This window comes from Cannabis sativa, chromosome 1 (assembly GCF_029168945.1).
Source record: "Cannabis sativa cultivar Pink pepper isolate KNU-18-1 chromosome 1, ASM2916894v1, whole genome shotgun sequence".
NCBI lineage: Eukaryota > Viridiplantae > Streptophyta > Magnoliopsida > Rosales > Cannabaceae > Cannabis > Cannabis sativa.
Genome location: NC_083601.1, coordinates 23,557,645 through 23,574,777, shown reverse-complemented (window position 1 = coordinate 23,574,777; position 17,133 = coordinate 23,557,645). Strand labels below are relative to the sequence as shown.

At 32.3% G+C, this 17,133-nt stretch overlaps 1 protein-coding gene and 1 non-coding gene across 2 annotated transcripts; both read left to right on the top strand.

Moving 5' to 3' along the window:
- Window positions 1-7,152: 7,152 nt before the first annotated feature.
- LOC115708513 (small nucleolar RNA snoR31) lies at window positions 7,153-7,241 on the top strand. The gene has a single exon (XR_004010008.2). It is a non-coding gene; the product is annotated as a small nucleolar RNA snoR31 (small nucleolar RNA).
- A 4,538-nt stretch (window positions 7,242-11,779) lies between these two features.
- On the top strand, window positions 11,780-13,498 carry LOC115706440 (cathecol O-methyltransferase 1). Its single transcript, XM_030634091.2, has 4 exons — window positions 11,780-12,296; window positions 12,376-12,686; window positions 12,767-12,831; window positions 12,948-13,498. The coding sequence occupies exons 1-4, from the start codon at window positions 11,884-11,886 to the stop codon at window positions 13,242-13,244; spliced, it is 1,086 nt and encodes a 361-aa protein (XP_030489951.2). The 5' UTR covers window positions 11,780-11,883; the 3' UTR covers window positions 13,245-13,498.
- The last annotated feature ends 3,635 nt before the right edge of the window (window positions 13,499-17,133 follow it).

The window sequence follows — 17,133 nt, the reverse complement described above, 5'->3', positions numbered from 1 at the left end:
GCACAAGAACGACTTCGATGCCGCAAAATCTCCAGGATTTTCGAAAAGGTAAAATCTCGGGTAAAAAGATTTGTTCCCATTTGTCATTTTTGTGGTAGAAAAGGACATATCAGACCTAAATGTTTCACATTGAACAACCTGTTTAAAACAAATTATTTTGATAATTTGAAAAAATCTCAAAAGAAACATAAAGGTTTGAAACAAATATGGGTGAAAAAGAAGTGTCTAGCTGGTTTTTCTGATAAAACTGCTGCATCTCAAATGTGGTATTTTGACAGTGTTTGCTCTAGACATATGACAGGTGACAAGGATTTTTTGACTAACATTCGGCCTATGCAATGTGGAGAAGTCACTTTTGGTAATGGCTTATCAGGAAAAGTTGTTGGTATGGGAACTCTAAATTTTGAAGGGTTACCTAGACTGAAAAATGTGATGTTAGTTGAAGGACTGAGGGCTAATTTACTTAGCATCAGTCAAATCTGTGATCAAGGGTTTACTGTTTCTTTTGATAGTGATCATTGTTATGTTCTGAATGATGACAATGAATGTATCTTGCAAGGATTTCGATCCAATGATAACTGTTACACTCTAACCCCTGTGTTTACTTGTCACTCAACTATCAACAACACCACAGATCTGTGGCATGCCAAGCTTGGGCATATTAATTTTAAAAACCTAAAAAAACTGTCAAATGCAGGTATTGTTCGAGGTCTTCCCGAGCTTGGTAAGGAAAGTGAAGGTAAGTGTGAACCGTGTCAACTTGGAAAGCAATTAAAAATCACTCACAAGCCTGTGTCTGATATCAATACCTCAAAGGTATTGGAATTGCTTCACATGGATCTTATGGGTCCAATCCAAGTTGAAAGTTTGAATGGTAAACGATATATCTTTGTGTGTGTTGATGATTTCTCTCGTTTTACTTGGGTAGATTTCTTAAGAGAAAAATCTGACACTTTTGATGCCTTTAAAACTCTTTGTCTGAGATTAAGAGTTGAGAAAGGTTGTAATATTGGGAAAATTGTTCGAATTCGAAGTGATCATGGTAAGGAGTTTGAAAATTCTGTGTATGATGATTTTTGCAAGTCTACAGGTATAACTCATGAATTTTCAGCTCCCAAAACTCCTCAACAAAATGGAGTTGTTGAGAGGAAGAATCGAACATTGCAGGAAATGGCAAGAGTGATGTTAAATAGCAAGAAGTTGACAAAGCGCTTATGGGCTGAAGCTATTAACACAGCTTGCTACATAATAAACAGAGTGTTTATTCGTCCAGGTACCTCAAAAACATCTTATGAAATCTGGAAAGGTAAGCGTCCCAATGTAAGTCATTTTCATGTTTTTGGATGTGTGTGTTATGTCTATAGAGATCGTGAGCATATTGGTAAATTTGATGCTAAAAGTGATGTTGGTGTGTTTATTGGATATTCCTTAAACAGTAGAGCTTATCGTGTTTATAACATGAGAACTCAAACTGTTTTGGAATCAGCTAATGTGGTTGTTGATGATTTTAGAGATTTTTCAGAGTTTTCAACAGAAGCCAAGATAGATAGTCTCATGGATACTCCTCCAGAAGTTGTAACAGCAGATCCTGATGCAGCAGAACCCATTGCTGATGCTGCAAATGACGAATCTGCTGCTGCAACTGAAACTGGAGAACCAGAACCGTCTATCTTGACTCATCCAAACATCATCACTGACTCTATTCAGAAAGAACCAAGCACCAGAGTCAAACTGAATCATCCAAAAGATCTCATCCTTGGAAATCCTGAAGAAAGCATGGTAACTCGCAGAAGGTATATTAATTTAATCAGCTTTCTTTGCTTTGTCTTTCAATATGAACCGAAAAATGTGAAGGAAGCCATGACCTTTGAGGAATGGCTCAATGCAATGCAAGAGGAACTCAACCAATTTGTTCGCAACAAGGTATGGATTTTGGTCCGAAGACCAAAAGGTATAAATGTTATTGGAACAAAGTGGTTGTTTAAAAATAAAAGTGATGAGTTCGGTACAATTGTGAGAAACAAGGCACGTTTGGTGGCTCAAGGGTACACACAGGTAGAAGGTATTGATTTTGATGAAACTTTTGTTCCTGTTGCAAGATTAGAATCAATTCGTTTACTTTTGTGTATTGCTTGTATTCTGAATATTAAATTGCTTCAAATGGATGTGAAATCTGCCTTCCTAAATGGTATTTTGAATGAGGAAGTTTATGTTGAGCAACCAAAAGGATTCGAAGATCCTCAATTTCCAGACCATGTATACAAACTTGAAAAAGCTTTGTATGGTCTGAAACAAGCTCCTCGAGCTTGGTATGAAAGGTTGACTCAATTTTTACTTTCTCATGGCTATCACAGAGGTAGTGTGGATAAAACTCTTTTCATCAAACATATAAAATCTGATTTTATCATTGCTCAAATTTATGTTGATGATATAGTTTTTGGTTCTACATCTAACCATGAAGTGCAGGTATTTGTTGATCAAATGAAAAGTGAATTTGAAATGAGCATGGTTGGTGAGCTTAATTTCTTTCTGGGTCTTCAAGTGAGACAAATGGAAGGAGGTACATTTGTATCTCAAAGCAAGTATGCTAAGAACCTGGTCAAGAAATTTGGCCTTGAATCGGCTAAGCAGGTAAGTACTCCTATGAGCACCACACCGAAATTAACAAAAGATGAGAATGGAGTAAAGGTAGACACTACACTCTATCGTAGCATGATTGGAAGTCTTTTGTATTTAACTGCTAGTCGTCCTGATATCTGTTACAGTGTGGGAGTGTGTGCTAGATATCAAAGTAATCCTATGGAATCTCATGTATCAGTTGTAAAAAGGATTATTAGATATGTTAATAGCACTCCTGATTATGGAATTTGGTACTCGAAAGATACCAATTCAAATCTTGCTTGTTTTAGTGATGCAGATTGGGCAGGAAATGCTGATGATCGAAAGAGCACAAGTGGAGGGTGTTTCTTTCTTGGGAATAATCTAGTATCTTAGCATAGCAAGAAACAGAATTCCATCTCCTTATCCACTGCCGAAGCTGAGTACATCGTCTCGCTGGCAGTTGTTGTACTCAACTATTGTGGTTGAAACAAATGTTGATTGATTATGGGTTTGAATTGGGTGTTTTGACTATTTTTTGTGACAATACTAGTGCCATAAATATTTCCAAAAATCCTGTTCAACATTCTAGAACAAAGCACATTGATATAAGACACCACTTTATCAGGGAACTTGTTGAAAATAAATCATTGCAATTAGAATATGTTGATACTGAAAAACAATTAGCTGATATTTTCACAAAGGCCCTAGATGCAAGTCGCTTTGACTCCCTCAGAAAGTCGTTGGGAGTTTGCATTGTTTAATTTTATCTGTTCATAATTCTTGTACAATAGTGTTATGTGATTCATCTCTAGCTCTTAATCTTCTATCATTGTATTTTGACAAATCATGTTTATGCTTTTGGATTATAATTAGTTAGGATCTCAGTCTGATCATATTTTGTGATGTTGTGCTAAAAGGTTCATGTTACTCTTTATGTGTGTCTAGGATTAAATAATGTTCTTATACAGAGTTGAGCAATTTTTGTTTCAGTCTTGTCAGGCCCCTTGCTGGAATAGAGCTACCCATACTGAGGTGTGAAAGCCATCTGATGAGTAAGCTGGAACATTGTAATTAGCAACTATGATGAGGATGCACTACCATAGAAAAGGGCTACCTTCAGTATGGTGTGAAAGCATCCAGTTGCGGGATCAAAATGAAAAAGGCGAAAATGAAAAATCTTGCCAAGGACAATGATCCTATTTTCACTGCACACACTTATGTCTGACAAGTGTGTTCAATTCTGTAAGTCTCCTCTATGAAAATTAAATTGATAATCCTGGTACACAATTTTCAGTAACATGCATATCTTTTTCCTTAACATCAATTAGTATGATTATTTTATGAGATACTAATTAGTTATTTTCCTTAAAAGCATAACATGTATTTTATTTTGTCAATTGTCAATGATATTTGATTTCTTTGCTTGATTCGAATCACATATATTTATTGTACACATTGTATTTTATTTTCGGTTTTAATTAAAAAAAAAAAAAAAGAGGGAGGCGTGTGACTTGCTTCATGGGTCAAGAAAATCTTGTGCATAAATGGTAAGTATCAACATTCATTCTTCTTTGATTTATTTTTGATATGTTTCCATTTAAAGATTGATCGTTTATATGTAATGTGTCTTTAATCTTGAAAGATTGACCTATTTTTGGAAATATTGTTGGTAATTCTAGTTTCCTTTTATTTTTTTTGAAAAAAAAAAGGGAAAGAAGTTGCAAGGAGTGGGCAGTTTCCTTTTGTAATCGTGGGCTGGTGGTTTCTCAAATATGTTGAAATTGGTTTCCTTTTTGCTAAACTCTCCCATGTTTATTTCAACCAATTTTTGTCATTCACTCTCACCACCTACCCGATTCTTTTTCTTTGTCTCTCTTGCTTGTTTGCTGTTCATTGTCTCTTTCAGATCAAAATAGTGAGAACAAAGAACCTAGGGCATCTCAAAAAGGAAAATGGTGGAATCTAAACAAGCCCCCTCAATTGCTCTTCTTGCTGCTCCAATCGTCTTGCTGCCATGGAGGAGGTTCAGCAAGAGATGTCCAAGCAGTTGTCCTCATTGATCAAGCTTTATGGGGCATAAGTTTTCTTTCTTTTTGTTTTTGTTGGACATATTTCTATCTTTTTATTTCTTTTTGTCTTTGGCCCTTATAGATAAACAAAAAGGGGGAGTAATTGTATACTCAACTGTCTAGGGGGAGTTGAGGTTTGTGTTTGTGTTCATCTTTGGTCAAAGTTAGTTGTTTATTTTGGTTTAATGTTGTGCTTCTCAGGGGGAGTTTTTATGTTTATTTTGCTAACTTTGTTTTGTAGGTGTTTGTTAATTAATAATATTTTGATTATCTAAAGTGCCAAAGGGGGAGATTGTTAGGTCCTTTTTTGGCAATTTAGTTGTCAAAATATTTTTTAATTAATGTGCATTTTATTGAGCATTCAATTTGTTTTTATCAACTCTAGACCCTTTTTCCAGGGGGAGTTGTGTTTGGTACTTGTAAACTTATTTGGTTTAAAAGTTAGCATGTTTCTTTAGTTATTGTTGGTTTTCGATTGTGTTACTCAGGGGGAGTAGTTATTTGTTATGGCTAACTTTAACTTGCAGGTACTTTGTGTTAAAAATTATTTTGTTCATCTAAAGTGCCAAAGGGGGAGATTGTAAAGTCTTTTTTTGGCAAGTTAGTTGACAAAATAATTTTTCCATTTATGGTAAGATTGGTGTGCATTCATATTCGATTTCTTACCTTATAAATTCGGATTGTAGTTGCCCTTTTCCTTGTTTGGAAAGTTGCACTTTCAGCTGAACTTTCCTTTGTTGAAAACTTCTCAAAAGAGAAGGAATTCTCTTTTGGAAAGTTGTCTTTTTTAGGGAAACTTTGATTATTGCCTTTTCCTTATTAATTTCGATTGTTTCTTGATACAATCAGAATATCTAATCTGTTTTTTGCAGGAATCAAGCATTGATAGAGGATCGGACCCGATTTTAGTAAGTTTCCCGTTTCTGGTCAGATCTGCTGCGTCAGCATCCGAATCCGATGTAGCAGATCGTGTTTGTTTTTGGAAAGTTTTTGTACAGCTGCTAATTCGAACTTGTGGTTGCCTCTTTGGTTTCTATGATCTATAAATAGAGCCTAGAGAGCAACCATTCGAATTACCTCTTCCATTATTCATTTTCTACATTTATCTTTTGAGAGAAGAGAGTCTTTCTTTGTTTTGTGAGAGCCTAGTTGTTCACCTAGGTTCTAGTTGTTCTATTTCTGTTCTTACTCTATCCTAGAGGTTGTGAAGAACTACTTGACTGAACAAGAGATTGGTCTTCGGGAGAAGACTTGATAAAGCCTTACTTCGGGAGGAAGTAAGCACTTGGTCTTCGGGAGAAGACTCGTTGAAGCCTTACTTCGGGAGGAAGTAAGCACTTGGTCTTCGGGAGAAGACTTGTTAAAGCCTTACTTCGGGAGGAAGTAAGCACTCACACTTCAAAGACGAAGGGAGTTCGGGCTTGAAGGTGTTTCAAGAAGTCAGATTCATAAAGTGGATTACAAAGGATTGCGGCAATACTTTAGAGGGAGTCTAAACTTGTTTAAGTCAATTGTCTTTGTAATTTTGATACTTTATTAATTGATTTCATTCTCTGGGCGTGGCCCCGTGGACTAGGAGTGTTCGGGAGAACACTGATACCACGTATAAATCTCTTGTGTCAAGTTATTTATTTTTCTGCAAATATTTTATATTCTGCCTGTTTCGTTTTGCTGTAGCAGAATTACTTTCTGCTGCTGCAAACGCTTACAGTTTTTATATTTTCTTATATACAACTGACATTTGCAAAAACACGGTTTTTCATATTATATTTTTATATAATATGTTAAACTTTAATTTATACTAAAATATTATATATTAAGTGTCCATAAAAGTTGATACTACATATAGTTTTACACAAAAATATTGCATAAAATACAATTCAATATAATACAATATAATACGACCTAATACGGTGTTCCAAACGAGCCCATAATATTTTTTAAAATAAAATATATTGTACTCTCCTAAATTTAATTAAATACTATACATTATATATAAATGTGACGTAATATATAATTAATGTAATTTTTTAACTAACAGTAATAAATATTAGTACTATTAAATTAGGTCCTAAAACCTTAAAACATCACTTTTAAATTTTCTAGTTCCTTATATAAAATATTTATAAAAATTAAAAATTATCATATTTTCTTCAATTTTGTATGCATTGTTTGATATTACCCCCCTACTATCTTATTCTGGCTCCGCCCTTTTACAACCGCGGAGGTGGAGGCTATGGAGGTGGTGGTGGCTACAGCCGCGCGAAGGCGGTGGCCGCCGTCATGAGGGAGGTGGATACGGAGGCGAGAGTAGTGGTGGATACGGAGGCCGATGTGAAGGTGGTGGTTCCCAGCAGAGGAAGTGGTGGTGGCGCCGCTGAAGGCAACTGGAGAAGTTAGATTTTAAGGGTTTGATAATACTCGTTGCTTTAGGATTTGGTTGGTTCGTAATGTGTTTTGGTTCTGTTTGGTTGGTTAATGATTGATTAGGATGAAGCTCAATGTTATCCAACACTTGATCTGTGATACTTTAGTATCGATTGAGGTCATTGGATTTGCTTCTGAATCATTTAATCGTATTTGCTTTTTATATTAATTTTTATCTTCAATGTAGATCTGGGATTTTAATCTCTTGATTTATGTTATATGAATGAATTTGTTTTTGATATTTTTTTCGTTTCAATGGTATTGAAACCACCATCAAGTGATGAAATTTGGAATAATTTTAAGACACCTTCCTACATAGTTTGCCAAAGCTGTGGATGAGAACAAGAATCCATTCTTATGTTGATGTTATGATAATTTTAGCTTTAATTTATTTTTCATTGCAAATTGATTGAAGCTATATATTTTTTTTTTATGTATTAAATGATGATTATGGATGTCAATTCTCAAGACGGTCATCTGAGAACAGTTTGGTTAGTTCTACTTTTGATCTATGGGGTCTGTGATGCTTGCTCTGGTGAAAATAGATGTTCTATCTCGTTACTTTTTCTTGAAATATTAACGACTTTTCCTAAAAAAAAAAAGTCTACTATACCCTATAAAACCCAGCCTTGTAATCATAGTGTATTTTTATTTGACCAAATATTTACCAAAAAAATATCTATTAAATAAATACCAAAAAAAACTTATAAAATAAAAATAGTACAATAAGAAGGTAATTTTTTTTTATATATATATAAAATGAATTTCTTTTTTCTTGAAATTGTGTTATTACTATATTATAAAAAAAATTGTACTATTATATATGTTAAATGTATTTTACAAAATTATAAAAATAAAATGTAAGTGGATAAGAAAAAAAGAATTTAGAGTATGATTATTTGTTGCAGAGCATAAAAAAATAAACTAATAACAGTTTAAACAAATTAGAATTAGTAATGAGGTTTTTTAATTATTGTATCTAAAATTAATCTTATTTACAAAAATACTTTGATATGTTCTCTATTTATGGTTGTTTAATTAAATTAGTATATATGATATGTTCTCTGATTTATGGTTGCTTAATTAAGTATTGCATATCGAATAAATTATTTCTCTAAATTAAATAAAGTCTCATATTTATGCATCCACATAATTATCAATAATTTAAGATAATTATGTAATAATCATTTTTTTCAACGACTTAATTTTATAATATGTACCAATATTTATTGATTTTTATTTATGATTCCAAATAATTAAACATGACGTATACTCATCATTTACCAAATGGAAAATCATTGCCCTATAGCTGATGTTAGCGCATTACATCCAATAAGCACAGGTGTTTTCGCTTACAACCCAATGGAGAACCGAGCACCACGACACTTGCAAAGATAATATAGCTTTGCACACAAGTAAGCGGTGGGAAACATTATTCCAATCCAATCATCAAGGACGTTAAAATTTATAGATCATGGAGGGATTGAAGCAATTATGACGTTAGATCACGGAGTGTGTGCAAAATACAAAATCGGACAGAAATAGGTATTTTACAAAGCTTTTGGTTGTTACAAACTACTAGTACCTGCTATAAACATGTGTCTAGCAGGTTGTTGGTTAAAATTAGTTGAAGGTGGTTATTCCTGTTGTACCTTCTTTATAATGAGAGTCATATATTACTCTTATTCTACCTGGAAAACCGATTACAATGTAAGGAAGGTATACACATAACTTATTACCTACAACTAATTATAACTAACACTCACTATATTCATGCTTAAGAACAGTTACTATTTAGTAACAACTAAGAACACTAACAACATGAACTCCTCTAAATTAAACCCATTTCAATATAATTTAATTTGTTATCAATAGAAGATTAGAAATCATATGGTTACATGTAGTTTTCATGTTTATGGTTTAAAGTATACAATTTATGTTAAGTCCAGAACATATAGTTATTCACAATTACAGTGATGTCAACACAGTGGAAGGTAATTGTGATTATATGCTTCAGAAGATAATGTCCCATGATTCATCAGTGCACTGGATTTACAGTGATGTGATAGTCAGCGATAAAGCTTACTTACACCTTGGATAAGTGTTATGTTCTTTCCAGAATATTGACAAAGTATGCTAGTATCAGATGTGTGGAGTATACATTGGATTGGGACTGATATAAATCTTGGTAAAGATATTATAATCTTACCGTTGCATCTTTCTAAAGTCAATATCTGGTTGATCTCAGATCAAAATATTTTAATCCTGACATGGTTAGGTTCGATCTCAAGAGTGTTATTTGTGTTCTTAAAGTTGTTAGTCAAAGCCTACCATTTCGTTCGAGTTACACATACAACTTTGGGAACATGATAGTACAATTGAGTGAGAGCGCTAGTCATAGATATGGAATCTATAGCTTCTATTTGGACATAGAAGTGAAATGATGATTTCCTTTGAGCTTGGCTTAATAGAGATAAATGGAAGACCTCTTATTTCAGTGATTATATTAGTTTACTGAAATATCATTTATAGGAAGCTATGTCTTATTTATGAATTTTTCACTAAGCTAGGGCTTAATTGTGAAGAAAAGAGATTTAAGGGTTTATTTGTTAATTAAGAGACTTTATTAAGTCTAATTAATAAATAAATTAAATGGCACGATGACACGAAAATTTTGCTACTTGTATTTGTGTTTTATCATTTTTGTATGTTACGGGTCGTGTTCGTATTTACCATCTAAAATAAATTTTAAAATTCAACATAACACGAACATGGCATGATGACATTAAAATCTATAATTTAGTTTTCAACCCGCCAACACAATATGCGATTTTGTGAGTTCGACACGACATGAACTTATTCAAGTCGTGTTCGTGTCTGTATTTTTTAATTTCTTTGTGTCACGTGTCGTGTTCGTGTCAACAACTTTTTAATTAAATTTAAGACCTCAGCACAACACGAACACGACACACCAACACTAATTGCCACTCCAACTATAAAGCATGACGAGCACAAAAAAGTTTAATCCCAATCCAAATGGCACATGTAACATTGTTTACAATGCATGATTGGCTACAGTATGTGCTACTTGATTAACATCCCTACAAATAAAATTCAAACAAATTACACAATCATGTGTAATATTAATTTATTTTAATATGAATTAAAAAATGTTTATTAATTTATTTTTGAGTAATTTGTGGCGTAAATACCTAAGTTTAACTCTTTATTGTAGATAAATATCTAAGTTTAATTTTTTACGGTAATAATACTTAAGTTATATTTCTAGAACTTTTCAAAAGTTACCTGGTCATTAAGTGAAGTTATTATACACATGTTATTTTTTTATTGGTATATTTAAATTAATTTTTAAATAAAAAATAAAATTTAATGATCTAGGCTAATTAGGGTCTGCCATGTGGCCATTAACTTAACACTTAATGGCCTGGTACCTAGGGAGGTTCTAGAATTTTAGCTTAAATATTATTTCTGTCAAAAATTAAACTTAATTATTTATCTGCAATCGAAAGTTAAACTTAAATATTTATACCGTAAATTACTCATTTATTTTAATATGATTTACTTAATTATATGCTTATTTAAATATACGTTGATGTATACATATTAATTTATATTTTATTATGAATTATTGTACTTATTATTAGATTTTTTATGAACCAAAAAATTGTATTGCTCAAAAACTAATTTTATTATAAAGAAAACAAATCTAAGAAAGACATAAAATATAATTTTAGGAAATAAATTTTAAAAAGGGTCCTCAATAAGCTTATTAAAATAAATATTTTTTGAAAGCAACATACTAAAAAAAAATATCTTTAGAAGAATATGAAAAAAAAAATAAAAAATAAAACAACATACTAATTAAGTATACTAAAAAGTAAAATAAAATAACTATTAGATTTCGTTTTTTTTTTTTTTTTAAAAAAAAAAAAAGAAGAAGACAATAGTGTAAGGACAAAAAATGTGTAAAAATACTATAAGCTAGGTTCCATTATTACTATCGTATTTTCTCAACTTTATTACCTTAAATCAATAATCAAAGGCTAGAAAAGTATCCCTACCATAAGAACAAAACTAAAGTCTCTACCATAGACATTTCCAATATATATATATATATATATATATATATAAAATACATCTAACATATAGAACTGATCCAATCCAATATCCAATGTATGTTGGATCGATTGGGTAACTAAAATTAATTGGATTGGATCGGATGGTAAAATTTAACATCCAATATATAATTAGATCAGATCTGAATAGTAATAAAAACATGGGATTTTTACACTACATACTGAAATTTTTAACTTTTTTTCTTTTTTACTGTGAGGTAGATTTTTTTTCAAAAGTACTGTGTATTTTTTTTAAATACTGTGTACTATATTAAGTTTTCACATGTTGTTGTACGGCTGTTCTACTGTTGTTTAAATTGTTCTATTTTGTTATTTTACGGTTGATTTATAAAAAGTGAATATTTTTGTAAAAAAGTTTTGTTTAACAGTAGAATTGTAAATTTTTGCTAAAAATCAGTATCTTTGTAAAAACTCCTAAAAACATTATTAGATCTTGTACAATGAACACTCATAGTTGCGTGTTGGGGCTGCTACTGCAATTTGTAATTTAGTAAACTATTTATGACTTTGAATAATCGACAATTCAGCAGGGCTTAATTATATAAACCACCCAAAACTTTGTAAGGGATCACAGATTAACAACATTGGTCTAAGTTTCCAAACCTATAATTAACATACTAAAAAAAAAGATGATGGGTTCGGATCAATTGGAAGTAATCGTTGATCTCAAAAGACCAAAACAAGAAGAAAGCTTTTGTTATGCTCTTCAGCTGTTGAGCACAAATATCTTAATCAAGTCCTTGCAAGCCACAGTTGAGCTTGGAATTTTCGATATCATAGCGAAAGCCGGAGGAGGAGCTAAGCTCTCGGCAGCAGAGATAGTGGCGCAGTTACCAACCAACAATCCTGATGCGGTCATGATGGTAGACCGCATCCTTAGGATGCTGGCCGGCCACTCTGTGCTCACGTGCTCAGTAGTGGCCGATAATCCAAGGGTTTACAGTCATAATACTGTCTCCAAATGCTTTGTAACTGATGAAGATGGTGTTTCTTTAGGCTCCTTGATCTCATTGTTGGATGATAAAGTCTACTCGGATAGTTGGTACGTTTGTTTTGCAATTTTTCAAATACGACTTTTTTTAATTTCTGTTGTTACACACTAAATTAATATACAATGGCAGGTCCCAACTCAAAGGTGCAATACTTGAAGGAGGGATACCCTTTAACAGATTACATGGAATGAACTACTTCGAGTATACAGCTTTGGACTCAAGATTTAATAAGGTTTTCAATAGAGCAATGCAAAGCATGACCACTATGCTTGCCAAACAGACAATTGAGTCTTACAAAGGCTTTGAAAACCTTAAACAACTGGTAGATGTTGGGGGTGGTTTGGGAGTGACTCTAAAAGAGATTACCTCCACATATCCACATATTAAGGGTATTAACTTTGATTTGCCTCATGTTGTACAACATGCCCCATCTTATCCAGGTAATTAAGCTTAATAATTATAATTTTATACAAAGGATTTGGTCTTTAATTAGTCTAGTTTATCAATATTAATGTTGCAGGGGTCGAACATGTGGGTGGAGACATGTTTGAAAGTGTTCCAAGTGGCGATGCCATTTTTATGAAGGTCAGCATTAAAAGCTTCCCAATTAATTATTTTAGTAGCTAATATAATAGGCTCTGTTTCTTTTTATAGTGTATAGTAGTACTTTAACTAATTAACGTTACATACATATATTTTAGTGGATACTTCATGATTGGAGTGATGAGCAGTGTGTGAAAGTATTGAAGAATTGCTACAAAGCTATACCAGAGAATGGAAAGGTTATAGTGATGGAAGGGCTTCTTCCAATGTTGCCTGAAGCTAGTTATGGTGATAACATAATGTCCAAAACAGATGTGTTAATGATGACTCAAAATCCAGGAGGAAAAGAGAGGAGCAAACAAGAGTTCCAAGCCTTGGCAAGTGGTGCTGGATTCAGTGGCATCAGATTTGAATGTTGTGTTAGCGGCTTTTGGATCATGGAATTTTTCAAGTAGAGAATATATATGGCTTTTTCCAATTATGAATAAAAATTACCATGCATATGGCTTTGATTGAAGATATTAGTAGAGGGATTATTTACTCATAATAATATGTGTACAATTAATATAGGGAATTCTGTACTGTATATCAATTTAAGAGCGTACGCTGTTATCATATTCTTATCATATATTTTAGTGATATTTTAACTACTATTCTACGACATTATTAATCGAAATAATATAAATTATGTTATCATGATTACCTGATCATGTAAGTTCTTTTACTAATAATTTATAGGATAATCAATTATGTTGGAATTAGGATAATCAATAACTATTTGATCACTAGTTTATTATTATTATATATCAAAGTTGTTAAAAGACCTTAATAGAAAAATAATAAAATAGAGTTGAACAATCTAATAACCAATAAACTAAGTATCCGAAAAATAATAAGGAAAATTATCTTACGAAACAAGTTGTTCATCCATTTGCATGCATTGCTAATCTATGTGCAGTCATTCGTCGTCCAACGAATATGAATTAAGGATGTTGTTAAAAATTTAGATAACAAATTTGCTGAAACATCTAATAATAATACAAGATTATTTAAAAATGATTGCCTTTATTAAAACTAGACGTAGCTACTAGACAAACCGTTTCAATTACATGATAAGTTGTAAAGCCTAAAGAAATAAACCACTCTAATATTATCATAACAGCCATACACTTTGCTTAAACCACAGAGAAGCAACATGTAAAAGAAAAGAAAAAACAAGAAAATATACTAACTTTAGTTACAAACATAATATGAAGTATAAGTACACAAATAACCACTAATATTTTTATAGTACTGAAGTAAAATATAACAAAAATTAATATTTTTATTAATAACAATCTTATAATTAATTAAATTTGTGCAGTTTAATAAAGGCTAATTAGGATATTTACCTCTGAAATTTTAACATGTACTAAATGATGTCCCTAAATTTTTCCGGCCGTTAAATTTAATGTTTAATTTCATTTAATTTTACTATTTCAGTGATTGTTTATGTACTAAATCATACTCCCCAGATTTTGATATCTACCAAATCATGCCCCTCGAACTTTGACATATACTAAATCATGTCACCTGAACTTTCATCCATGTTAGACTTTTTTTACTAAAATTAGACAAAAATCTTTAAATCTAACTATCTCAATAGTTAGATAGTTAAAGTTTAGGGGTAAAAATAATAATTAGCCTAAACCTCCAAAAAGATAGATGTAATATCCAATAATCAGTATCAATAACTAATCCTTAAGAACCAATAACAAAGATAATAGGGAAGTAATATTATAGAATCATAACTCCATTTTTTTAAAAAAATTATTAAATAACATGACTACTTTCTTTTTAAAAAATTGATCCTAATACATAGAACAATATAACCAATTTATAAAAGATTCTAACGTCTTAAAAATAAATAAATAATAATAACTGTTAGTTGTCACTTAGACGAACTTAATACGTAATAGAAATTAATGGTAAAGTAATCATTTTCTTACATTTATTTACTCACATTATTAAAATTAGGAAATAGAGAATTAATTGATTAAATAAGGGAGAAAAGAAAAGGAGAACTTCCCCCACTAATTTTGTAAGGAATGTCATTAAGAGTAATGAATTTTAATTATTTTTATTTTATTTTTAATATTAAATATATTATGACAATTTTATCTTTTAAAATATGTCTTACAAAATAACTACCATATAATATAGTTTAACTTAAAAGGGAAATTTAGTCAATTTAAGCATTTCAATTACGTTTTCTATAAAGTAAACAAGATAAATCACAATTATTTCATTTCCAAAAAAATTTTAGTTAACAGCATATTACAAATATTGATTCCGATTATTTTTTATTTATTCTATTATATTTCTCCATTAATTTATTCTGATTTTGATTACTGTATAGTAAACGTGCCATAAGAGTTCTCTTTTTGTGACAAATTAATTAACATTACATGTTTAATATTGAATAATTAAGCCTTATAAAATCTCCAAACATAACACTCATAGTAAGTAATATTGTAATTATATATTTAAAATTATTGACTCTCAAGAACTTATTTTGTTAGGAGAGTGGTAACTATAAGAGCTTAACGAGGGCAATGAAAGAAAACTAAGAACAGAAAAAAGAGAGCATAGGGAATAAAAGAAAAGATTGCTCAAAAAAGCTTATCAATTTTACTGAAAAAATTGAGTATTTAAGATTCATGGTTAAAAAATGGTATCTCGGTATTAAACTAATTTAAATTTGACTTGTTAACTTAGTTAAAGATTTAATTCAAATAAAAAATTAATTTAACGTGTCAAATTTAAATTGGTTTAACATATGAGCCACCACTTTTTAAAAGGGATCTTAATTCTTTTTTTCTTTTTTTTTTTTTTTTTTTGAAAAATCATCTTTATAAACAAAGCTCAAAACTTACAAAGAATGATAGAGGTCAGCTTTACAAAAATTAGCTAACCAATTGGGAAAAATAGTGAAAAAGGATTGAGATAACTTGTTCTCAAGGCTCCTTTTTGCTAACCTATGAGCAATCTCGTTATAGTTTCTATTTACAAACTTGAGCTTTGTACAATAGGGGAAACGATGATGACGCTTTATCTTATTGTAGATGATACAAACATCACTTAGATCATTGTTGTCCATCTTGAACCCATCCACCAGCTGCTTGCAATAAGTTCTAACCTCAAAATGGCTGCTGGTTTCCATCGGACCGGCCTTCATAGCAGCTAAAACTGCTTCAGCTTCAGCTAAGAGAACAGAGCAGAATTGGGGGAGAAAGACCATACCTGCTGCTATAGGATTCCCGCACCAGTCTCTCCAAATGTAACCCAAACCCACACCTTCTTTTCCAGGATCCATAGCTGCATCACAGTTGACGCAGTACACTCCTTCTGGGGGGGCCAACCACCTGCCTAGATCAGTCTTAGGTTCGGTCTTTTCAGTACATAAGGAGATGTTGTGGTTGTTACTGGGGGGTAGTTATTCAAAACCCACTCAATAAGCTGAGCCCCTTCTAACACAGGAAGATTGTTCCAATGTTTGTTTCGGTTCTCCCAAATGGCCCAAAAAATTTTAATCACTTCCTCAAACTCCACTTTGGACAGCTTATGTCGAATCTCCATGAGTATATCAAACATAGAATGGCTGTGACAATCTTTAATAAGCTTATAGTAAGGCATACATTTCCAAATTAGTTTAGCCTTAGTACAAGACCATAAAGCGTGAGGGAGAGATTCCACATACCTTCCACATTGATTGCAAAGGGGATCAATTGACATGCCCTTATGAACCAAGTTGAGTTTAGCCGGAAGCCAATTATGGCAAAGCTTCCAACCAAAAAGCTTGATCCGGGGGGGGGGGGGGGGAGTTGAAGTTGCCACCACATTTTCCACCACGCGTGGATGGGCTCCATGTTTGAACATCGAGTCGGGTGGAGATTTCGTTCCCGAGCCACTCTATAACCACTCTTTACTAAGTAATTTCCATTCGGGGAGAAAGGCCATATCATGGTATCTTCCACTTGCGTATCTATGGGCGTTCCCAATATCCAGGGGATGTCTTCGGAGTGGAAATAGATGAGGATCTTCTCTTTATTCCAATCTTCTTCCTCATTCAAAAGGGTATGAACAGTGGTGTTTGGGGCTATTCCTTCATGCCGATAAAGAATAGTACCATTTGGGCGGGGGATCCACTTGTCTTCCCAAATTCGAGTCGTTCTTCCATTCCCAATTCTCCACCGGCCTCCTTCTTCAATAATTTGCCTACCCCATATGATGCCTTGCCAAATACATGAAGCTCCAGGGGGACACTTGGCTTGAAGAAAGGAAGTATTAGGATAGTAACTATAT